The 24,189-nt window shown below is 48.3% G+C and overlaps 2 protein-coding genes across 2 annotated transcripts; one reads left to right on the top strand and one right to left on the bottom strand.

Annotated features, from left to right (window-relative positions):
• Window positions 1-7,868: 7,868 nt before the first annotated feature.
• On the top strand, window positions 7,869-20,790 carry Med9 (mediator complex subunit 9). Its single transcript, XM_052194428.1, has 2 exons — window positions 7,869-8,117; window positions 19,123-20,790. Exons 1-2 carry the CDS (start codon window positions 7,906-7,908, stop codon window positions 19,337-19,339), a joined length of 429 nt encoding a protein of 142 aa, XP_052050388.1. The 5' UTR covers window positions 7,869-7,905; the 3' UTR covers window positions 19,340-20,790.
• A 976-nt stretch (window positions 20,791-21,766) lies between these two features.
• Rasd1 (ras related dexamethasone induced 1) lies at window positions 21,767-23,924 on the bottom strand. Its single transcript, XM_052194419.1, has 2 exons — window positions 23,097-23,924; window positions 21,767-22,957 (listed from the first exon to the last, which is right to left on the bottom strand). Exons 1-2 carry the CDS (start codon window positions 23,380-23,382, stop codon window positions 22,401-22,403), a joined length of 843 nt encoding a protein of 280 aa, XP_052050379.1. The 5' UTR covers window positions 23,383-23,924; the 3' UTR covers window positions 21,767-22,400.
• Between the last annotated feature and the right edge of the window lie 265 nt (window positions 23,925-24,189).

The raw sequence follows: 24,189 nt of genomic DNA, 5'->3' as shown, positions 1-24,189 counted from the left end.
AAGGAGAGAGGGAAATGGAGGAGGGGAGAAAGACGGGGGGCGGGGGGAGCCACATACGATCACGATCACGGCTTGGCCCTTGCTCAGCCTGGTGTGCAAATGGCAGCCTAGTGAGCAAAGTTGTTACCAGTGTGTCCTTTTAAGGCGACACTGGGACGCCACGTCTTCCTCTCTGCTTCCCAGCTGCCATGAATGAGCAGATTCTTCCATTCCATGCTCCTACTGTGATGCCCTGCACCACCGCAGGCCTAAGGCAACAGGGACCGTGACCCCTGAAACTGGAGGCCAACATGAATCTTCCCAAGCTGGTTCTCAGCTACTTGTTACACTGACCACAGATAGTACAGTCACCAGCTGTGTCTGGCAGGCGTGTGCCTCAGAATCTCTCCCCCTGACTTGTGCTTAGGGAACCTGGCCCAGCCCAGTGTTCTCCATCACTAGAGAGCAAGTGGCCATGACTGGCTTCGCTAGCTGGCTCCCTGCCTCCTGTCTCTCCTTAGCCAGCTTTCATCTGAAGTACTCTTACTCTGTTCAGGCTGCTGAGGCAGAAGGGGCATGGGCTGGATGCTTATGAACAGTAACAGAACAGGCCAGTAGCCCAAGACCAAAACTATGCTGGCAGATTGGCTATCTATGACACCCCTGAGTAGGATACTGTGTCAACGACTGAAAGGGAAAGAGCTAGCTCCCTGGGACCTCCTTATCAAGGACACTTAGTTTCCTTATCCTGTCCTTATTCCTTTCCCTGTTCCTGTGACAAAGAAGTTTGAGGGGAAAGGAGTTTATTCCAGCAGTTCAAGGGCGCTGTCCTTCACGGTGAGGAAGTCTGAGGTAGCAGGAGGTTGAGGTGGCCACTCGCATCGCATTCACAATCAGGAGATAGAAACATGAACACATGCTGGTGGTCAGCTCTCCTCCATTTATACAGTCCAGAATCCTGTCCAGATCACAAGGCCTTCCCACCTCAGTTAACAGTCAAGATGATCCCCCATAGATCTGCTCAGAGGGCCATCTCCTGGGTGAGTCTAGATTCTAGTCAGGCTGACAGTTGGCACCAGGGATCACTTGCACTGACCCCAGTTTGAAGACTGTACTGTCCTACTCCGTTGCCCACCAGCACCACAGCCTTGAGAGTCAGGATTTCAGTATTCCTTTCACCTTGTGGTAGACGCATCAGCCCACCACCCCTCGCTGGGCCTGTGCTTGGCTGTGGTGAATTTTCCAGGCAGGAGGCTATGCCACTCCTGAGCAGAGGATGGCTCTTCACACACTTTCTTCTCCCTTTTCAGTTGTAGCTGTCCCTGGCCAAGTGGTTACATAAGAGTCCCCCTTGCCAACTGTCACCAAGGCCACTTAGAAAATCAAGACACCAGTGCTAGCTGGGTGCAGGCTAGCTGAAGCTCCTCCCATTTCTGTCAATGAAGAAAAACCAACAACACGCATTTCCTGCACAATTAAACGGAGTTAAGAGGTGAGGGAGAAACATGGAGGACAGCAAATGCCAGCCTCGCTGAGGAGCTGTTGGCAGCTAATGGCTGTTGGGAGACGAGTCAGTTTAAGGGTGTGACCCCTAGTAGCTCCTCCATGCTCCAGAGCAGGTTCCACCCCCAAGAGTATTTGGACTTTACAAATTAGACTTGATGGGTTTAAAGAGAGAGAGAAACATGAAATTCTATTGGTAAGGAGGTGGGGGTAGATCTGGGAGGAGCTGGGGAAGGCAGGTGAATATGAACAAAATACACTGCATAAAATTCTTGAAGAATTAATAAAAAATATTCTGAAAATGAAAAAGGCAGTGGGGAGGAAGTGCCCACTTTGGAAACACCACCAGTGCTGACATCATCTGGGTCTGGTTTCATCCAAGGACAGTATCATGCAGGTGTCCTGTCTCTGTGTCTGCCCTCTCTCTGTGTGGACTGTGTGACCTCAAGTGACTCAATTAGTCTTTGGGGCTTTTGCTTCTTCATCTGCAGGGTGAGATGAGGTTCCCAGGCATCCCTGTCCCCACAGTCTCCTCAGAAACACTCCTCATTCCCTCCCTCCACTCCTTCCACAAGGAAGGCGTGGCCAAGCTTGAAACTGGGGGCTGAGGGGTTAGCCTAGGGCATGTCCTTACCTCTCACAGGGCACACTGTTTAGGCCAGGATCCATCTTTAGTTAGAAGGTAGTCAGACTCTAGCTAGGGCTTTCTTGGTCTTTGGTTTGCCTCAGTTCATCTGTGACATCTTCACAGGAACAGTAAAAAGTTTTCCCAGTATACCCCTAAGGAGAGTGTACCTGGGGAAGAGCAGGCCCAGGGACTGCAGTGCCCTCACCCAGAGCCCTGTGGAGTCCAGAAGAGTGGGGCTGGAGGTGCCAGCTCTGCCTGACGGCCAGCCAGTGCCTGCTCCAGAAAGCCCAACTGTGGGGCCTAGCTGCTCTAAGCCTCATGCCTGTCCCTTGTGCTCGCCCGGGGGTGAGTCACTGCCCCAGCACCTCATCTAGGGAGAACCAGAAGAGGCACACAAAGGCAGGCAAACTTTACTGAAGGACAAAGGACTCATGGCTCCTGGGTCAGAAAGAACTGTAATGTGAATGGGAGAGGGGGAGGGGAAGTGGAGAGGGGGCAGGAGGGGGGGGGGAGAGGCAGAGAGAGAGATCTCTTGAGTCTCCAGCTCACTTGAAGACCCAGCCAGGAGAAGCTGGGACAGTTCAGAGCTGTCTGAGAAGAAAGCAGGCCCGTGCTCTAAGCACAGGCTGATCAGCAGAGCACTGTCACCAGGCAGGGTGCCACTCGCCTGGGAACCCAGGCCAGGGAGGCCTGAGGAAGGAGGATGAGAGTTCAAGCTTCCCTGGGCTCAGCGTCAATCCGGTCTCAAAAAAGAAGGGAGGAAGAGAGTGAGGGGGGGAGAGAAAGAGGAAGGGAGGGAGAGACTGTAATAGAGATAATACACCTTACAAGTGAGAAATAACTCCATACATTTAGAGATCATAAAGGAATAGCTCTTAACTGAAAGAAAAATAAAGAACACATGGGACAGCTGTAGCTAATACCCAAGGGAGGCTGGCCTCCAACAGATTTACTAGCTTTTGTACACTGTAGGCTTATGCATTCCACACGGTCTGTTATCCCTAAATGTCTTCCAAGCCCTGGCCCCAGTTTATACATATCTGGCCATTTGGGCAGCCTGGAGATTTGCACAGCAAAGGTAACTGCAAGAAAAGTCAAATTGTTGTTACCCAGGATCAAATTGCCAACCTGGCAGAATACCCTGATAAGAGCACGGGGACTTGATGGCAGGCCAGGACTTGATGGTTGTTACTCTGTACCCCACCCCACTACAGATTCTAGTTTCAGGCATGCTCTTTGACAGAGGTATGGGCCTAATGGCTGGTCAGTCTTGTAGAATAAACATTTACATCCTAGCATCCTAAAACGGGCCTGGTGAAGGTACTTTTTATCTGTGGGGTACTTTGAAAGGCACACTCCCTTAGCCAAATTCTATTTTGTGTAACCGCCCCCCCAAGCCACTCTCAGCTAGTGTGTACCACTGTGCCTTATAGAGGACAGGATGCTCACTGCCCTCTCTCCACATGGTCACTTTGTTTTATTCTTGCTGTGTGAGGGGAGGGATATTATGGGACAGGCACCCCGAGTGTCACCCGAGCATGGCGAATGCTGCCTCCCCTCTGGCTTGCATCACTCCCTTCTTCTTCCCTTCCTTCCTCTCTCCCCTCTTCCTTTCTCCTCCTTCATGGTCTCCAAGTAATAGAATTAACATTATAAAGGATTATAATAAATTTGCTTAATGAAGCAATTGGCCTATCATTTCTTTACTATCATTTCAAAACTGGAGTTAGTAATCAAGGGGAAAGATTTACAGTAAGTCCAATAGGAAAATAATTTCTAGAAGGGGGTGTGTGAGAAGAGACAAGAAGATGAACAAGAAGATATGTGTCAATCGAAGGCAAGAGGGCTGAAGCTTTGGAGTGGCTGGCAGATGGGGTGTGGGTGGGGGAAGGTTTGGCTGACCAATAATTTGCATGAGAATGTCTTGGCCAAAGCTCAGGAGGAGTATGCCTGGGAACAGTGAGGGGCCACTTCAGACGCAGTTGGTTCCTGGAAGGGTCTGCCTGCTTGAGTCCTACCAAAGGCTGTTTGGTGATTTACAGGGGCACAAATTGGAAAATAGCAAAAGGGAGAACAGTGGATAAAAAGAGATTTTTTTTTTCAGTCTAAAAGGAGTAGAGTCTGTTCTCTGTGCTGACAGGTTCCCACATGAGTGCTCCTGGGAGAAGTCTGGATGTGGAGACTCTTTGGTAAGGAGAGGTGATTGCAAGGAACAGAATGGGAAAAAAGAAAATGGCCTTCAGAGTTCCTCACTAATGGTTTTTAACATTACTGTTTGTTGGTAGTTTTATACTGGGATAAACAATAACTTCACTTGTTTTTGTTTTTTATTTGACTACTAAAAACCTGAAAGGACCCATACCTCACATCTGTGGTGCATGTGTTTCTACAGGGGAGTACAGTAGGAGACCATTTTCTCTTTTTAAATGTTTCTCTTTTTTTTTCCCAAGATTTATTTATTGTATGTATGCGAGTACACTGTCTCTGTCTTCAGACACACCAGAAAAGAGAAGAAGGCACTGGATCCCATTACAGATGGTTCTGAGCCACCATGTGGTTGCTGGAAATTGAACTCAGAACCTCTGGAGAACAGTCAGTGCTCTTAACCACTGAGCTATCTCTCCCAGTCCTATTTTCTCTTTTTAAAATGAAATCCTAGTTGAATAATTAAAATCATGTTTCAGGGGCATTAACTTTTTAAAAATTTTACTTGAAATTTCTTTTATGCATGGTGTATAGACATTTTGCCTGCTTTGTGTCTGTGTGTCATTTGCATGCCCAGTGACCATGGATGCCAGAAGAGGGCATCATATCTCTCAGATTGGAGTTGCACACAGTTGTGAGCTGCCTACATGGGTGCTGGGACTCAAACCAACATCATCTGGAAGAACAGCCAATGTTCTTAACTGTGGAACCTCCGAGCATATTTTAATCTGCGGTCAGCCTAGGTTTTCCATATCCAAGTAAGAATATCTTTTATATTATTTCACACAGATAATTATCCCAAGTATTCTACAGGCTTCTTAGTATGTTAGTATTCTACCAGGAGACCACAGACTAGATGATTGATAATGAACAGAGATTACGTACATACGCAGGTGCAGAGGCTGAGAAGGTCGTGATCAAGGGTCCACATTTGGTAAAGGGCTTATGTTTCTGTCATAATATGACATCAGGTGTTGTGTAACTAGACAGAAAGAGAAGGAAGATCTTGCTTTTATAGCAAACCTATTCTCATCATAGGAATTCACTCCTAAAGGAACATAAATCCGTTCATGTTACTCACCTCATAAAGGTGTCACCCTCTTGATTCTGAAGTTTTGTTTATCAAATATGAACTTTGGAGACATATTCCCACTATAGAAAAATGAAAAGAAAAAAAACCAACCAACCAACCAAAAAAACCAAACCTTCTCAGATTTCCTGTTTTGCTATGGCAGTATTCAAAGTAAAGTTAAGCAATGGTTTAAAGTCGTATCATTCCCAAGAGGTGGAGCCTGGCTTGACGGCAGGCAGACTGCCTGAGGTCTGAGCTCTCATCCACAGGCCTGATGGGACAGGCACCCTGAGAAGCCATGGAAACCTGCCCAGGACATACAGAGGCTCCACATGAGTGGAGCCTCTGACTCTGCCTATATCTCAGGGGCACCTTCCTTTTCTGACTTTGATCAGCAAAGCTATACACACACACACACACACACACACACACACACACACACATTTGCAATGATCAGCTTTAAGGAAGCCAGAATAGGGAGCATTTTTCTGACATCTATTCGCTGTGTTGTGAAGTCAGCTCTATTCTTTGCCACTAATTATATTAACTATTTTTAGGGCAAACTGTCAATGACCGTACTTATTCGTGCTTCCGACATTACCAATTTGTTAATTTAGCCATATCTATTTATATCTCAAGAGCTTTTTAAGGAGATGCCCTCATTCTGCCAAAGATAGATTGGGGGCTTGTAATTAAGCTATAAAACACATTAAGGGGAAAAGATGATGTTTGGCTGCTAAGAGGATATTATCAATGGCTACTAGATGGTTTTCGAATTCCGAATAAAACCTCACATTAACATTTTGAATCAAAAGTTACAGATCAGGGAGGAGCCTGACATCACTTACCTGTAGATTTTAGACTTAGACTTGGTGTCAAGAAAGCTCTGTGACCTTGTGATCCCAGAGCTGCTATTATAGCCTTAAAAACTTTTGTTTCCTTCTTTATAAAATGGAAAGCTAAGACATACCTTCCAGAGTTTCTCAGTGGATTAAATGAGGGTATTAACGGTTTCTTGTTACTTTTTTGTTTGTTTGTTTTCAAGACAGGGTTTCTCTGTGTAGCCCTGGCTGTCCTGGAACTCACTCTGTAGACCAGGCTGGCCTTGAACTCAGAAATCTGCCTGCCTCTGCCTCCCAAGTGCTGGGATTAAAGGCATGTGCCACCACTGCTTGTCACTTTCACAGTAGTAGTGATAGATACTGTTTGCTAACACTGCTGTTTTGCCATGCATTTCTCAAGATTTCTCCAGAGGTATCTAGCCTTTTCTGTCACCTGGTTCCATTTTAGGTCATTGTCTTCTCCATTCTTCCTCAGGAATCATGGCCTTTTCCCTTAGATGGAGAAGTCCTGGATTAGAAGGAAACCCTACAGTTTCCTGCAGTGAGAAACATTTTTCTATCAAAGACATTTAGTTCCACAGGGTCTATATTTCCTACCCCGCCCACCCCCCACACTTTCCCTTTGGGTGATTAGCCTATTGAGTCATATTGTAAAGTTATATTCCCACCAATGGGATGAAATGCAACTAAGTCAGAGACGGATGGCAGTGGGCATTTTGTTGAGTGTTTTTGCTATCTTAAGCTTGGGTTCTGGTGAACTCTTTTTCAAGAAGAAATAAATCACCTTGTTTCACTTTGTTTCTGTCTTCCTTTGAGCAACACTAAAATTATTCTTTTCCTGACAGTGCATCTGTTTGGAGAACTATCTGCAGCTCCAAAGAAAACAATCCTGAGACCTGTAATTAAAAACCTCAAAACACCATTTTAAAGTCCCAAATTCCTGTTTATTTTTGTTTCTGGGATGTGGGCTCCCTTCCTCTTTTTACTGACATGCATCTTGTCACCAAGGACAGATGTCCTCTTCCAGGTGACAGCTTCCCTAATTCCTGGTTTTTGTTACTCAGAATCAGGATTACTGCTACCCTTGTCCAGAAATTTATAATAAAGCTCATTTGCCTGAAATGAATAAATACAAGCCAATCAGAAAGGTTTCCTATTTGGCCCAAGATAGGTCTTATACACATATGTAGTCTGGCACCTGCTAGATGCAAACTAAATGCTTGAAGAACGTTAGTTTTTCCCTTGACAGCCGTGTGTAACGAGTTTGTATGGTGTGTTTTGCTGTCGCCAGTCCGGGGCCCTCCTGGAGGCTATCGTGACACAAAGACGTGTAAGTCGTTGTTATCTGGATGTTTGCTGCCGCAGAGCCCCAATTTCACACAGGGCTCACCAGCGTCATCCGTTCTTCCAGTCCCGGTGTGTGTGTGTGTCGGGGGGGGGGGGTCCTCGTTGGTGTTTTGACATCTCTCTGACATGTGATCTAGAAAAAGATGACTGAAGTAGATTCCCTAATCCTGACTACTCAATTTAGCTGCCCTGACACCCGTCGTCTAGCAACGCCTGCCCGCCTACGCCCAGAGCGCAGACTCAGAGCCTTTTCCCGCCCGGCCTCCCCAGGCGCCTAATTGTGACGTAAACATCCCGCGACCTTCGGCAGCCGCAGGACGCGTGGTGCTATGGCTTCCTCTGGGGTGGCGGGTGGGAGACAGACCGAAGATACGCTACAGCCACCTCCCGAGCTGCTACCGGAGTCCAAGCCGCCGCCACCGCCTCAGCCTCTGCCGGTCGCCGCGCTCCCGCCGCCTGCGGCTCCGCGGCCTCAGTCCCCCGCTGGTGCGAAGGAGGAGAATTACTCCTTTTTGCCGTTGGTTCACAATGTCATCAAATGGTAAGGGCCTAGGAAAGGTTAAGACACCACTTTTTGCGGCCTCTGGTGTCCGTGGTTCCTAGCTGCCAAAGCCCGTGCGCTCTGGACCACGCCCTATTTTCCCAGAGGGCCCACATAGTCACTTGAGAGTTACACTTTACTCCTAGGTGAAGCCCACATACTGGTTAGATGCATAGGTTCTGCAGAGCACTGTTCTTGATCCCATCCCAGATTCCACAGTGGCTTGGGGATGGGTCTCAAGTCCTTACACACATAGCCTGAAGGCAATTTTATACAGTAGTTTTAATCCACCTGCGTTTTGACTGTTCATATGAAGCCTGGCGCGGAATTTCCCACTTGTAGCATTATGTGAGCCCTGAAAAGTTTTGGAATTTTGGTAGACCTCAGATGTTCAAACTCGAGATTCTCACTGTACACAGTTTAGTTCCCATTTCAATTCGAGGCAGCATCTTACCTGTGTGGCTCTGTTAAGTACTAGGGTTGTACACAATAAAGGACCAGCTGTTTACCTTTACAGGGCTTAACAGTAAGAAGCAAAGAAAAACAAACATAATAAAAAGTGGAGAGGGGAAAAGTGATGCTAGGAAACATTTGAAACGAAGACACAGAAGTTGCTCCAAATGGTTGTGTCCCATTATTAACTTTATTTTAATAGACTATCCAAGGATGTGTCGTCTTTTAGGCCCAAAGACTCCAGTCTACATGATGGCCTGTGTTTTTGTTCCTTCTGTATATGCTTGGGTCATTTCCAAGAGGTACACTGTTTTGTGTAAGCATTCTCAAGTGTGCTTTGATAAACTTAGGTAGTGCAGAACAGTTACTGCCCAGTGCCTCTTGGTGCCGTCAGGATTCTTAGCAACATTGGGAGTTGGACAGCTTGGTAGGTAAGAGCACTCGCTGTACAAGCAGCTCAAGGATCTGAGTTTGAATCCTCAGCATCCACATAAAAAGCCAGTCGTGGCTGCTCGTGCCTGTAGCCCCAGCATTTCATGGCTACAAATAGATCTCCAGAGCTCTGGCCAGCTAGCCTGGCTGCCACTGTGAACTTCCTATTTAATATGAGACCCTGTCTCAAGCCAATAAGATGAAGTGCTACAGAAAAAGACACCCAGCCCATGTATGCCCACTTGGATAACACCCCACACACATACAAGACAAGCCACATATACATAACAGACAAAAAAGAATAACATGGGATGTATGTAAGTTGCTGCTGGTATACCAGGACATTCTATTAAAAGGGCCAACTTTCTTTATATATTTGTTTGACAGAGGGTTTTGCCTTTGGACTTTTGGTCCTGGTCTCAGCTTCCTGAGTGCTAGGGCTCCAGGTGTGTACCACTCACTACACCTAGCAACTGTGACTCTCAACAGTAAAATGTTCAGTATAATAAGTCCATAAACTAGTGACATCATTATTATTATCAAGCTTTAAGAACTACCTGTAATTGTATAGGTTATACTTTTATCCATCAGTCTGTATAATTGTTTTTTTCACACTCATGTGAGTGGTACATTCTGTTGCAACATTGCCACAGCTACTATGTCATTAGGCAAAGGAAAGTTTTGGCTCTGTTATAAGCATTAGACCATCCCTGAATATATGACCTGGCATTGACCAGGTTATTTAGCACATGACTGTATAGCCTCAGGACACTAGGTACAAACCCCTGAATTTCTTCTAAACCATTAAATACTAAAAGTAAATTAAGACAAGATTACAGTCCTGTCAGTTTCTGAACATCAGCATCCCTTTCGCTGGAGTGGAGGCAGCCTAGGTGCCTTGCTCTGTGGCTTGGTGCTTGTCTTAGGGCTACTGTTGCTATGCTGAAACTCTGACCAAAGCAAGTTGGAAGAAAGGTTTATTTGACTTAGACTTCTATATCCCTTTTTTTCATTGGAGGGAGCCAGGGCAGGACCCTGCGGCAGGGCTGATGTAGAGGCCTTGGAGGAGTGCTTTCTTCACATGCCTTGCTCAGTGCGCTGCCTCTTCCTTTTTTATTATTTTTGTTTCTCCGTGCATTCCTGGCTGTTCTGGAACTATTTGTAGACCAGGTTGGCCTCAAATTCAGTAATTTGCTTGCCTCTATCCCTCCGTGCTGGGAGGGCCACTGTCAGGAAGCACCACTACCCAGCTTGAGTGCTTTCTTACAGGGCCCAGGACCTCCTGCCCAGGGTGACTTACCCACAGTGGGCTGGGCCCTCCCACATTAATTAGGAAAATGCTCTACAGGCCTCCCTACAGCTTGCTCTTATAGGAGCATTTTCTCAATTGAGTCTCCTTCCTCTTTACTAACTCTAGCTGTGTTACATTGATATAAAACTAGGTTAGCACAGCGCTCATCTGCCACTTTTCAAATGACTGCAAAGCTTTGGCTCTCACGTGAACTCCTCTCTTGGCTTCTGACATGAACCTGTATGTGGGGTAAGGCAGACTGCCTGCGTTGTGTTGGCTGTTGGCAGATACATTCTTCTGAGATGGAAGTGAGGAAAATAAAAATCTCAGCATCTCAGGCAGGGCTGGAGTATTGGGTTATCCAGAGTAACCAGAAATACACGCAAACAGAAAAACATGGACACTTAAAACACAAATGGGTACACATTCATCTATACCTCAGGAAGGCTGCTCCAAAGCCAGAAGAGCAGTTGGGTTGGGCCAGCCTCAGTAACAGGAAGTGAATTTACCAAGAACATGCTAGGAAGTCAGAGGGTCTGAGTCCAAGTCTCTGCTGAAGCTTGCTTTATCGTCTTTGTACATACTTAGTTTTCCCAAGCAGTCATTTTCTGTCTCCATACATCAGTAGTAGCTCTCAATAGTGGTGCACACCTTTAGCCCCAACACTCAGGCCACTGAGTTTGAGGCTAACCTGGACTACATATCTACTTCCAGCCAGCTAAGAACATTAGGTCCCAACTACAGCTCTGTGACTTACGGCTAGGTAGGCTTGGGTCAGTAGCTCACTTCGCCTAGAACTGAGAGATAAGTGCAGACCTGTGAAAGATGGCGGGTTGATCACATGGGCTTGGCTAAAGGACATACAAGGGATATTTTATTCCGCATATAACAGAGAAAACAAGCAAATGATTGCCAGAAAACAGCTGGCAAGGGCTAACTTACCTACTGACCCTGAAGCATGAGCCTTGACCACCTCCAAGCCTCAGGGCCTGCCAGTGATAGAAATCTATGCAACCAGTGTGAAAGAAGGTGGTCTAAGAACAGGGAGAAGTCTACTAAGGCCATGCCCACAGTCCCTGCCCCCTCCCCTGCCCTAAGCAGTTCGGTAATCACCCTCTTCCACCTTGGCAAGCACTGAAAGCATTGCCCTGCCCAGGACTGATCCTTTAGAACTGTGGTTCTCACTCTTCCTAAGGGTGTAACCCTTTAATGCAGTTCTTCATGTGGTAACCTCCCACATGTTGGTACTTCATAACTGTAACTTTGTTACTGTTATGAGTCGTAACATAAATATCTGATAACCCCCAAAGGGGTTGTGACCCACAGATTGAGAACTACTGCTTTCGAAGGAATGAGCCAGAGTCCATGTGGGACATATACTTTGGGTCTGGGAAGGGAACCAAGCTTAAAACAGGGGTTATGACCCCCTTGGCCACCCTTCAGTGTGTGGCTGCTAGCCCAGCAGAGAGAATAAGGTGCCTTCCTTCGAGTGTCTAACCAGCAAAAGAGAAAAGATACTGGAAAAGAAAAAGACCCTGGGGAGAATATTTTGTCCAAGAAAAGCCAGGTCCATTATCCTATAAGAATGAATATGTGCACTCCTACTCAGAGCCTTTAAGGGTCACTTGTAAGGATGGGACTGGCAGTGCTGGCCACTAGGAATGTAAAAGAAAGTGTAGTCAGACAAGACCCAAAAGAAAGCAGCGCACTCAGTATGGTACTGTGTGCATGAAAAGGTAGGTCTACTTTGAAAGCTCTGGGATGTTGTGTGAGTTTGTAGGCCCTCAGAGAGATGAGGGCTGTGGCAAGGGGAGGGGAGAGGGATTTAGGAAGTCTAGAGTCCAAGTTCATAGTGGATGAGGCCACATATGGGCCTGAAATTATAAGAGGGAGGAAGTAGGGTAGAAACTTGTTGGGTAGGGAAGAAATGTTATACTCTAATAGTGACTCCTGAGGTCACTGCTCAGAGGAGACAGGAAATTGAGGGCAGCACCTTTGGAGGGTAAGCCTTTATTCTTGGAGGACTAGGCTGCTGGCAAATCTTACAGCAGGTCTAGTGGTCCAGAGTGATGGCTCTGCCAGGCTCTGATGCCTTGTTCTGTGCTTTCCTCAGCTGTCCTGAGCTGTGGCTTCCTTTCTTGGGATGAAGTAGAGGATGTAACCTTGTTCTAAAAAGCTCACCATTAGTTATATCATAAGAGGTTTTTAATAAAAGGAACAGTCACAACAGGTGGCTTCAGGGAATATCCTAAGTTTCTTCTCTGGGTTTATTTTAGATTAGTGTGTCTTTTCAGAAATGGAATCCCCAGAAGTGGGGACCAGGCTGCCTTGTGCCATTTTCTTGTGCTGCTATGGATTCCATCCTGTGCACATATAAAAAAGTCCGCCTCACTGAGGGGACTGAAAAGAAGCCTGTGAGATGCAGCTGGTCTTCACATGTAGGCATTTCAGTATTTCATGTTTGCAGCAGGCACGTGTTGGGATGTACAACACTTTGCTCGGGTTTACAGCGAGGTAACTCCTCTGCCGTACAACCACTGCAGCAGGGATGTGCGGCTTCTGACTAGATAGCCATTGCTCGTTTCATCTTTTTAGCTGACTCTTCTGAACTTCAGATCGGGCTGCCTCAGTTAACTTAAACTCTATTAACCTGAAATGACCCAGAAATCTGCCCCCTGTGAAGCAGTAGACAAATTATAGATTGCATAGATGGGAAGTAGGAAGTAATCTGTCTCCACTCGTCCCCACTGCCTCCCCCTCCCAGATCTGTACATAATTCCACCAAGGACTAAACCGTCTGCTGCTACTACTAAACTTTTAACCAGGCTGGTCTGATAGAAAGGTTAGAAGTGATAGTTAATTGGTGTCTTTTATTATTTAAGTATATCATCTTTTCATGTGCAATTTTAATTTGTTTGTTTTAAGATAGGATCTTACTATATAGCTCTGGATGGCCTGGAACTCATTATGTAGACCAGGCTAGCTTGAATTGAACCTGTCTCTGCTTCCTAGTGCCGGGTTAAAAGGTGTGCACCATCATGCCTGGCTTGCAGTTTTAGTTGGTTTGCTTTTGCTTTATGAACTTCCGTGCTAGCCTCCTGTGCGTCTGTCGAGTCGTGCTGCTTGTCTCTGCCTTTCCAATGTAGGCTCCCAGGTGGTTGATTTTTCTTTCATCTTTGAAATGGTCATGGTGACTTTTTCCTCCTTAAAATTGTGATTTCATGTAGTCAGATTTGTTCAGCTTCTGAGTCGTGAGCCAGTGTTTGTTCCTTTTCTTGTCGTGTGACAAAAACACCTGTTAGAAAAACCTATGGGAGAATATCTGTTTCGGACCTGTTTAGAAAGGTTCTTTGGAGCAGCAACTCCCATCTGTGTTGTCTGGAAATCAGCATTTCAGTTCACAGGAGTCAGCAGCTGCAGCTCAATGCACTTGGAAACACTTCATGGATACACCAGCAGTCCAGTTCAGTAGAGTCAGGATAGCAAATAGGAATCAGCAGCATTAGCTAGCAGAGACAGCCAGGCCTCAGTCTTGGCCTCGAGTCAGCAAGAGGGACCAGGAAGAATGCCAGAAGTTCTAGGCTGTGCTTCCCTCAGGGAAGCAGTGATAAGCAAAGCCTCGAGACCCACAAGTGTTGCTCAGCCTGTCACTGTCACAAGTCTTTTTTATATTCTCTCCCAACATCACATGCCCTCCACCAGTCTCGGCCCATCACATTTTGCCATAGCACATGTGTCTGTCTCAGCTGACATCACTCTGACAACCAGCCTAAGTCCATGGAAGCAGCAAGAAACTGCAGCACACTACCAGAAGTTTTTTGGTGTGTTTCTCTCTATGGAGTCTTGACAAATGGAGCTCAATGGTCAGTGTAAGGTGGACCAATACATGCTTGTCGTTAGCAACGATTCTTTCATCACCTGTCCTTTCACAAGCTTGCTTTAGCGGAACATCCTCTCTTTCCTGTATCTGCTTCAGCTAAACATTCCTTCATGTGTTTGCCCCAGCAAAACAACATCCAACCGACTTTTCAAAGAACCCTTAAATTTCCACTTCAGCCCCCTATGGTGCCACCTGATATCTGGAGACTGTGGCTGACAGCCCTGCTTAGAGCAGGGGTCCAAACAGTGGCTTCCCTCCTCCATCTTTCCCATAGTTGAATGGACAGTTATGTGGACAATTGCCAGGCTTGGCTGGGCAGCCTTGTATGGGCAGCTGCTGGGTAGGAGTGGGGGGAAGACTGAGGTCCAGGCCCACCTGGGCAAGAGAGGTTAGAAGGAAGACTGGGGTGTAACTTAGTGCTTGAGTGTTTGCTGTCAATTGTGGAGCCCTAGATTCACGTCCATATTGGAATTGACAGGTTTTCCATTCATGTAGTTTTAATATGTTTGCTTGTTTGTTTTGAGATAGGGTCTCTCTGTATAGTCCTGGCTGTCCTGGAACTACTGTGTGGACTAGACTGGACTTGAATCCATAGAGAAATTGCTGTCTCTGCCTCAAGTGCTGAGATTAAAGGTTTGTGCCACCATACACAGCATGTTTTTTGAAGTTTAAAAGAATGAAGAGAGGAAATGCTTGTAAGAACTATTATAAACCCCACGCTCTGAGGCCTCTCTTTGTATATGGCGAAGCTACAAGGGACATAGACTGGAAAGGAGGAGTGAAGCAAGACCTTCCAATTCAGCTCATCTAAGTTTGGAACTAAGTGTCCCAGCCTGCCAGTTCTGAAGTGAGCTATGCCTGCCTGTCTCCCTGCGTGCCTGCCATTTTGCGGCCCACCCAGTTAGCAGTCTGTTGATTTGGGAGCCTAAGCGATGTAGTTTAATTAAATGCCATACTTTTACCAGATCCCTTAGATTGCTAGTGAGTACAAGAGAGCCATCCCTGTCGACCCAGGACAGGGAGTTCAAGTATTGAGCTCAAGCATTCCTCCCGCCTGCTCACCGCAGGTCAGCAAGACCTCTTTATGGGAACAGAGCGTTGCTGACCTGCCTCTTCCCACACACAGGCTCCTCACCAGCCAGCTGAGACCTGCTGGGCTGTGTAGGAAGCACCCCCACAGATGATGTCTGGGATCTGCAGTTCTGCTCCCTTTGTCCACCTTGTGCTCACTGTATCTCTCAACTGTGTCCTGGAGCAGAAAGGATGCCCTTAGGACCTGTCTGAAGACTGCTTAGAAGAGCTGCTTCCCTGTGTCTGCTTCTGTGCCAGGTCTTTGCAGACTCACAGAAGTACCCAGGCCCTGACGGCCTCCATGAGGGCAGCCTCCCTTCCAGCAGAAAATACAGTAAAAGAAAAGCTGCCAGGGAAGGGGTCCTGGGAAGTGAAAGTTAAAAGTACTTGGAATGGCCCCTGCAGCCTCTCACAGTTGAATTTGTCCTGTGTGTATATTGGGGGGAGGCCACCGTTCTTAAGAGGCAGAGTGACCTGCTCAGAGTTGGATTTCTAAAGACGGATAGGACAGAGGGTTTGGGAGTGGGGGAGGACTCTGTATTTAAGAAACAGTGGCAATGGTTGTCTGAAGTAGTCTGGCGAAGGGGGAATTAACTGGACACACAGTGGGAGAGTCAGAGAGGGCAGCCTTAGTGGGCGTGGCTGCGGGCCCCCGTGGACGCAGGAAGACACAGGCAGATGGCTGTTCCACTGTGGATGCTTGCAGGCTCATCAGACTCCAGGGAGAAAAGTCTGGATGCTGGAGGAGGAGCCGGACTCGGGAGAGGGGGATGTGGGGATTGATGGGAGTGAGCAACAAACTGAAGACAGAGGCATGTGTAGTACAGTTGTTTGGTTTGTTCTTTGTTTTTTTGTTTTTCCCAAACTTCTTTAAGTAGCAGAACCTTCAATAACTTGAAGAGAATGAAACTACAAACAGTCCTGTGACAGATGAAAGCCAGTGTGGGAGGTCCAGAGCCACTGTACCAAAGGTCTGGTGGGCACTGGCAGAACTACAGAGAAAGCTAGATTACTATGAGACAGGGAGGGGCCACGGACACAGTGAGGGGAGGGACATCTCTGAGTTTTGCAGAGGTGTATGTTTATGTTTGGGATGGCGTCTTAGTGTGCTGCCTAGACTGACCTCAAACTTGGTTTTCCTACCTCAGTCTCCCAAGAAACTGGGATTATAGGTGTCTGTGTGCCTAGCTCAGAGGGCATTCTGGCAGTATCTGTCAAGAATTATATAAAGTCTTTAATCCAGATTTCTCCTGGTATGACATCTTTCCGGAATATTTGCACAGTTATGTAAAGATGCAGGTACACAATGTTCACTGTCATTTTGATGAATTGCAAACATTCCAGTTTGTAAATAATTTCACAATGTAATCAAATGTATACTAATTTGGAAAGACAAGAATGAGAGCCACATTTGATATGCTTCTGTCAGAATAACAAAAGTATATATATGTGTGTGTGTGTGTGTGTGTAGTGTGTGTATATATACATATATATGGTTGTCTGTTATTGCACATTTTGCAATGATCTACAACAGTTTATGTCATATGCTAGCAGGTGTCTATGAGACTTGAGACTAAAAGGTCTTCCCTTTTCTAACATCTATTACTTTGAATTTTTTCCCTCCACTTCCACTAAATAAGAGAGAAACTAATCTGGGGAAAGTGGAAGCCACTGGAACCAGTAGTGGAGGAAAAGCTGTGAACAGAGGAGAAGCTGTGAACAGAGGAGACTGAAGCTAGCCCAGGGTGGTCAGCAGGCACAGATAGGCACATGCTTCTGAGGAGGATGGACATTTGATGGAAAAAGATACAGGCCCCCAGCTCAGGTTACCAGAGGTGAGGGGTGTGACTGTCCTGCTGGCCCATGCCTTCCCTTGCTTTTGCATTGCTGGAGGACACACTGCCCATTGTTGCCAGTTTGCTTCTATGCAAAAAAGAAATTGGGGAAAACCAGGGCATGTTCTTAGATGCACCCATGTTTCCTAGGCTTTTATCTAAGAGCCTGGGACACATATCCAAATGCCTGTGCCAGCTGCTGGGAGGATGCTCTGCTCTTCCTGCCCCCATGGCTATAGTATTTCTGCCCACTCTAAGAGAGCACAGTAGATGGGACCACGATGCTCTAACTTTGTCCTTGTTTGTATGATTTCCATCGATCCTGACCTAGTCTCTCTCTCTCTCCCTTCTAAAGTTGGATGGTGACTAACGCTGAGGACAAAGGCAGGCCCATTTAGAGCTTTCTGCTTTTATTTCCTACTATCAAATCTGACCCTGTTCTTTAGACCTGGGGATTTCACTGTTTCACAGTCATCCTGGCATAACAGGTTCCCTCTTGGTTTGAGCAGTTCCTGAATAGATGCTTTCCTCACGCCAGGACTTCTGTGCTATTTACCACTACCAACTAGGGCAGGTGAATGGCCTTCTACAGATGTCTGCAGTCCAGCGACCCTGCGGGGGGCTTTCCCTATGGGTTCTGTTTCTTGTCTGAAGGCTACCCCTTTTCCCCAAAGTTTACCCTGTAAAGAATGGATAGCTGGAGTTTGGAGAGTTTCAGAAGTGAGCATTTGAAACATGGCCTATACTTTGCTTTGTGAATTAGAATTTCTTTGGGGCTAGGTTATGTTTACTTCAGGAATTATTACTATAAACCTTCCCCATTTTAATTTTGTGGGGTTTTTTTCTTGTTTGTTTTTATTGTATCTTTCTAGACTTGGGATGTAACCAGTTCTGTTAAAAGTGTACTTTAAATTCTAACAGCAGATCAGTGGTGGTCCTCAGTGTCCCCACACTGAACAGGAACTGCTTCCCACGCTCCTCTGCTTCCCGGCCTTGGGGCAACGCCTTTGCTCCTAGGGTTTTAGTTCTTTTGCTTCAGTTTGATAACAAGAGTGGGGATCTCTGCCATGCTGGGGCTGTGCACGGATAGGAATGATCTGCCTTCAGAATGACCTTGATCCAGAGGAAGGCATCTGCAGAGCTGTTGAGTGGAGAATGTTCCAGTAGCTTGTAGCTGGTTTAAAATGTATAACTAGCTCTTTGGGAGTTTGTCTTTATGTTAACAGGCCTAAGCAAGCACCCCAGCTCAGTGAAATGAAGGTCCTGCTAACTGGCGAGGCCTCCTGGTTGGCCTTCAGATGGCTCAGGTCAGGTGAAATGAGTGTTTCTACAAGTTTGTTTTTGTTTTTGGAAGGATCACCTGATGGTTGGTAATGGCGATTTGTTTAGCACAGCTGAGCCTTGCTTTTCAAACATTCCTTCTTTTGGCAGGTGGTGTTTTGGAAATGTTCTTGGGTTTGTGTGTGTGGTGTGTGCACATGAGTGAGTGGGGGAGGCAGAGGCGGGCACTTGCCCGGCTTTATCACTCCTCCCTGTGTTCCCTCGCACAGCACCTGAGACTCGCTGCTTGAGCTCCTGAGGTCTGCCTGTTTCTACGCCCCCGTCCCACCCCAAGCCTGAGCTGGTTTCCAGGCATGTGTGCCCCTGCTTTCACATGGGTGGCGGAGCTCCAAACTCAGGTTGTCATACCCATTCAAGTGTTCTTGATACATAGTTGTTTCTTGAGCGCAGTGTCCTATGTGCAGGGCCAGGTTGGTGAGACGGCTGTGATGAAGCCAGCTTGGTCCCCACATCACCGAGAGTTTAAGTATCTGACTTGTCAAGTGTGCTAGTTGGCAGTGTTTTGATGAGATTAAAGCTAAAGAACAAAACAAAACAAATTAAAGACCAATCCTTGTCTTCTGGGGTAGGCAACCTAGTCAGGGAACAGACATGCCTAACAATATTCTAAAAGGTAGCAGAGGGTGTAGAACAGGAAGCCACTGTGGGGATGAGCTACGCATGCTAATAACTGACTGACTGCCTTCTCCCTCCGTCACCCAGCATGGACAAGGACAGCCCGGATCTCCCCCAGGACCTGAACGCCCTCAAAACAAAGTTCCAGGAGATGCGGAAGCTCATAAGCACCATGCCCGGCATCCACGTGAGCCCTGAGCAGCAGCAGCAGCAGCTGCACAGCCTCCGAGAGCAAGTCAGGACCAAGAACGAGCTCCTGCACAAGTACAAGAGCCTCTGCATGTTTGAGATCCCCAAGGAGTAGCGCCAGCTCCCAGGACAGTGGCCAGCAGGCTGCAAGCTTCCCACCTGTGGTGTCCAGCTCCTCGGGAACCCAGCTCTAAACTGTGAGCCACATGTGACTGGCGTGGGCCTCAGTGGCGGTACTCAGCTCTGACTGTGCCCTGGATTCCATCAGCATTTCACAGGGCACAGAGGGAGAGGAAGTAGCTGTTCCCTTCTTTCCCTCAGCTCCTCCCACTCCTGATAGCATCAGCTTGGTATCAAGTACATACTGTTCCCATTAACAGCAGTTTCATGAAGCATTTGCATAGAATTCATGGGGTAAATTAGGCCTGCACTCAGATGCCATGGATTTATTATAATTAAAGCAGGCTGTGAGAGCATGCACATTGTTTTAAAGGCCAGAGGGTGGGTGGCTTCTCCCTGAAAACAGTGCACTTCCTTTTTTGTTTGAACTACTGAATGAAACTATATCTCTGGGGGCGTCAGCCCAGAGCTCTGCGCACCCCCAACTCCAGCCTCCAGCCTCCTGCATTCTAGCCCTATAGGCTCTTGCTCCCTTCATCTCCGTCACTTCAGGCAGTGCTCAGAATAGCCAAAGCACTGCTCGCCTGGGGCCCTTTGTCCTTCCCACGCCGGCTCACAGAGGCTCTTAGGCAACGGCTCTGCCCTGATTCGTATGCTTACCTCGTCATCTCCCCTCTAGCCAAGAAGTCACATTTGCTACGCTGCACATGGTCCCTGCACACTTGTGGTATGGAGAGAGTAGCTGGCAGGGACAGTCAGGGCAGTTTCTCAGCCGGGGTGTGTGTGGTTTGAAGGCTTGGGCAGCTAGGTCTGGAGGTGCCATAGCTGGCTCCACTTGTAGTGTGCCCTCCCGGCGACTCTGGGTGGGACACTGTGTTCTCCGTCTCAGGGACTGCTACACTGAGGGCTCCTCGGCCCTTTCCTTCTCAGGAGGAAGGTGAGAAGTACCCAGTATTGTTTGGATCTGAAATGGGCACAGCCTGGGCTGACCAGCTTAGGACTTAGCAGGTGCCTGCCAGCCGGCCTTGGGGGGAGCGCTGGCTGGGGATGTCTGTAGCAAGGGTTCTGGTCGCATTGTTTATCCAAGATGCCTCACACTTGGATCTGGGATGTGTGAAAGCCGGTTCTGACCTGCAGTGGTTTGGCAGGAAAGTGGTCTCTGAGTTTGAGTAGAGGGTGCCAGTTAAGCCGCCTGCCTTGGGACTGTTATTTAACTGAGTCAGTTACTTTCTGTGAAGTTGAAGCAGTGACCAGGCCAGTTTTCAGGCTCTGACTGGTCCCTGTAAGTGCAGAGCATGAGTGCGGGAGCTTCAGATCTTCTGACAGAAGAAAGAAGGCCTCCTCGAAGGGCTGGAGGCTCAGAGGCTTCCAGTGTATTCCAAACGTTCCAGTGTGTTGACCTGTCACATTTTCAGATATTTAATTAAAAGTATGGTCTGCTCAGGACACATGGTTTGCCTGTTGTCTCTGTCTTTGTCTCAGTGCTAGGATTCAGACCTTGTAATTACAGTTTTTATAATAAAGAATTAGAGTGGTATGCTGAGTAGGTGTGTGGAGGAAACCGTTCCCTCTGTGCCTTCTTCCACCCAGCATGAGCATCTGTTAAACTAGCACAAAGGCCTACATGTCTCCTGCAGGGGACCCTGGGGAGCCCATCTGTTCATTGTTGAGAAGTGAGTGCCTTTCTGAGATTTGAGGAGATGCAGTTTCTTGGAAGTGGCTCTTCCCAAAGCAGGGTTGACAAGATACGCCCCCCTCCCCCCAGGGACTTTTGTTCATCCCTCAAAGGTCAGGACCCTCTTGAAAAACCAAGTATTTAGCTTGGCAGCTGCAGCAATTCTGTTGACTCCTTAGAGACCGTGTTGACCCCTACCTCTATTTCTCAGCTGCAAAATTGGAGGTTTGAAGGTGACACTTGTCCTAAGTTGACAGTAGGAGTGGCAAGGAGATCTGGTTCACAAATTTTGAGCCCTTAGCCACTGGAGATATAAAGTACAGAGGAGATGGGCCCCACCTGCCTGAGTGCTTCTGGGAGCTGCACTACAAGCTACCTACTTTCTCAGTTTAGGTTCTGTGGTAACCCTGGGGCAAGAGATAAACATTCTATCCGTCTGGCACAGGCCTCATCCCCGACACACCTCCCCAGCTCAGCCTCCCTGTTTGTGTTAATCAGGGTCAGAGTTTCAAGTGTAACAGCTTCCTGTCCTGTCCTGTCGCCTGCCATGATTAACAGATGGCCCGTGGGGAAAGAGTATGCATATTCTCCAGAACAAGGCCCCTGGTACAGGCCAGGCCAGGCAGAGTCTGGCTGAGGTCTAGAGCATGTCCCACTTGGAAGCGGGAGACCATTTTCCGAAAACCAGGTTCCTCTCCAGTTCTTGGCCACTGGCACTGAGGCAGGAGGCCTGAAAGCAAAGCACCATTTTCCATTTTTCAATTATTTTATTTTAAATTAAAAAAAATAATAAAGACCTCACACAATAGAAATGTAGAGATTTTGTTCATGTCACATTGACACTGGAACTATTAAAGTGCAAGTTTTGTGTTCTGCTTTCTTTTGGGTAATTGCACACACACACATGTAAACAAGTCACTTGGCTATGATTGAACCCCCACCTACAGCCAAAGTTTCCAGTTTGCTGAGGACAGAGGTGGCTGACAGCGGTCATGGCAACACCAATCACAGACAAGATAATGCTCCATTTAGTCCTGGCCCTGAAGCAAGCAGGACAGTTCCTTGAAGTCTCACAGGCTGATGAACTTCACACACTCTCAAATCTCTGAGAGAAATGCCAAGGACGCCTCTGCTGGGTCCTGGCATCCGCGAGTCGAGGTGAAAGTCCCAGTCTTAGCTAGTTCTCTTTCCTTTCACAGCAGATGACTGTCCCTTACTGGCTTGGCAGCGTCTCCCTGGTGCACAGGGCTGGGTCTCCTGGAGGGAGGGAGGAGGCCAATTGGTGCTCCTGTGGCACGGAATGCGCAGACTAACCCGGGGAACCGATTTGACTTTTGAACAAAAAAGGTCCTCAGGTTGTGTGGCTGACCCTGGGCGGCTCCTAACTGATGACACAGCGCTCCTTGTCCTTAGCCTGGCTGCCGACACTGGTTTTTTCACGAATGTACATGAGGTCACTGTGCACGCTGGGTCTGCGAGCAAAGGGCGCCAAAATGCCAAAGGCATCGCCGTGGTCACCCCCGCCTCCGCTGCCCGCACGCAGAAGCTTCTTGTTCCTCAGTGCCTTTTTGTGCAGTACGTCGCAGTACTGCACGGACACCTTGCGGTGTAAGTCGGGGCTCATCTCGCTAGGCAGCTTGGCCATGGCAAAGAGCGCACGGAACATCTGGTCCAAGCTGCTGTTCTTCTTGGCCGAGATCTCGAAGTAGGCACAACGCTGAGGGTCGTCCCCCACCAGCTGCTCAATCTCCCGCTGCTCTACTTCGCGGTAGAAGTCCCGGTCCCCTTTGTTACCGCAAATGACCAGCGGCACGTCCACATTCTCTTTGGTTTTGTTCTTGAGACAAGACTTGGTGTCTAGGATCTGCTGTTTGAGCCTCTGCACCTCCTCGAATGAGTCGCGGTTGTCTAAGCTGAACACCAGAATGAAAACGTCTCCTACAGGGGAACAAGTGGGAAAGGTGAGGGCAGCCGCCAAACATGGAGCAGCAGACGGCGCGTCCCCAAGCACAACACACCAGCCCCATGCACTCCCCGCAAGACTCCGGCCCCACAGTCCCCGTCGTCCCCCACTCACCTGTGAGGATAGAGAGGCGTCGCATGGCGGGAAACGGATGATTGCCGGATGTGTCCAGTATGTCCAACTGGTAGACTTCGCCGCGGATTGAGTAAAACTTTCGGTGGAAGTCTTCGATGGTAGGGGTGTAAGCGTCCTCGAAACGGCCCGTGAGGAAGCGCGACACGATGGCCGTCTTGCCCACTTTGGATGAGCCGAGGATGACCATCCTGTAGCAGTTCTTGGCCGGGATACTCAGCTCAGAGTCGCTTGGGCACATCTTCTTGATCATCGCGGCCAGTTTCATTGGGCAGAGGAGCCCCAGGGGCGGATGTGTGGCTGAGAGAAGGCAGAGGGCTGCAGAGGACTCCGGAGTGGCGGAAGAGCTTGGCTTCGGGACCGCGCGAGCTGCTCTGAGTTCTTGGGTACAGACAGCGGGCTCAGGCTTTCCGCGCGCCACACCGCCCTTATATGCAGCGGGCCGAAGCCCGGGCTGGCACCTCCCAGCCAAGGTGCGTCACGTCCCGCCCCCGGACGCGCCCGGCTCCTCCTCGAAGCAGCGACCTCCGCCTTGGAGCCTGAGGCTCCGCTCCAGACCTACGTGCGCTGGAAGGAAAACCGAGCCCAAACCGCCGCCGCGCGATGATCAGGCGCTTCCCACCGCTTTGGCCGCAGAGGTCCTAGCTGTTCCATTGATTTACTTACTTCTGGGATCCCCATTCTCTCAAAACCAGTGCACAGGCGCTCACTTTTCTTGGGCCTCAGTTTCCCAAAAAATATGATCTGGTGATAGCTACAGGTTTGCCGGCCATTTGCCCCAGCGCCAACCCCTTAGGTCCCCGGGCCCGTGGTACTCTTTTGGGCGCAGTGTCCGGTGTTTGTGGGTTTCCTAAATTACAGTCCGCGCTTTGCGCTTCAGCCACCAGAGGGAAGCAGGGAGTCCCATGGACGCACTAAGGCAGTGGCCACTCTGGAGAGGGACAGGAGGCTGGCTGGAGAGTCAGAGTCGGGGCGGGCGTTGTCATGGACTTCCATTCCTGTGCTCTATTCTCCCAACTAGAGATAATCTGGTCCGTAGGGACCTCAGTAAAGGAGATTTTGTCCCTGACCTCAT

This window comes from Apodemus sylvaticus, chromosome 10 (assembly GCF_947179515.1).
Source record: "Apodemus sylvaticus chromosome 10, mApoSyl1.1, whole genome shotgun sequence".
In the NCBI taxonomy this organism is placed as follows: domain Eukaryota; kingdom Metazoa; phylum Chordata; class Mammalia; order Rodentia; family Muridae; genus Apodemus; species Apodemus sylvaticus.
This window is presented reverse-complemented; position numbering and strand designations above follow the sequence as displayed.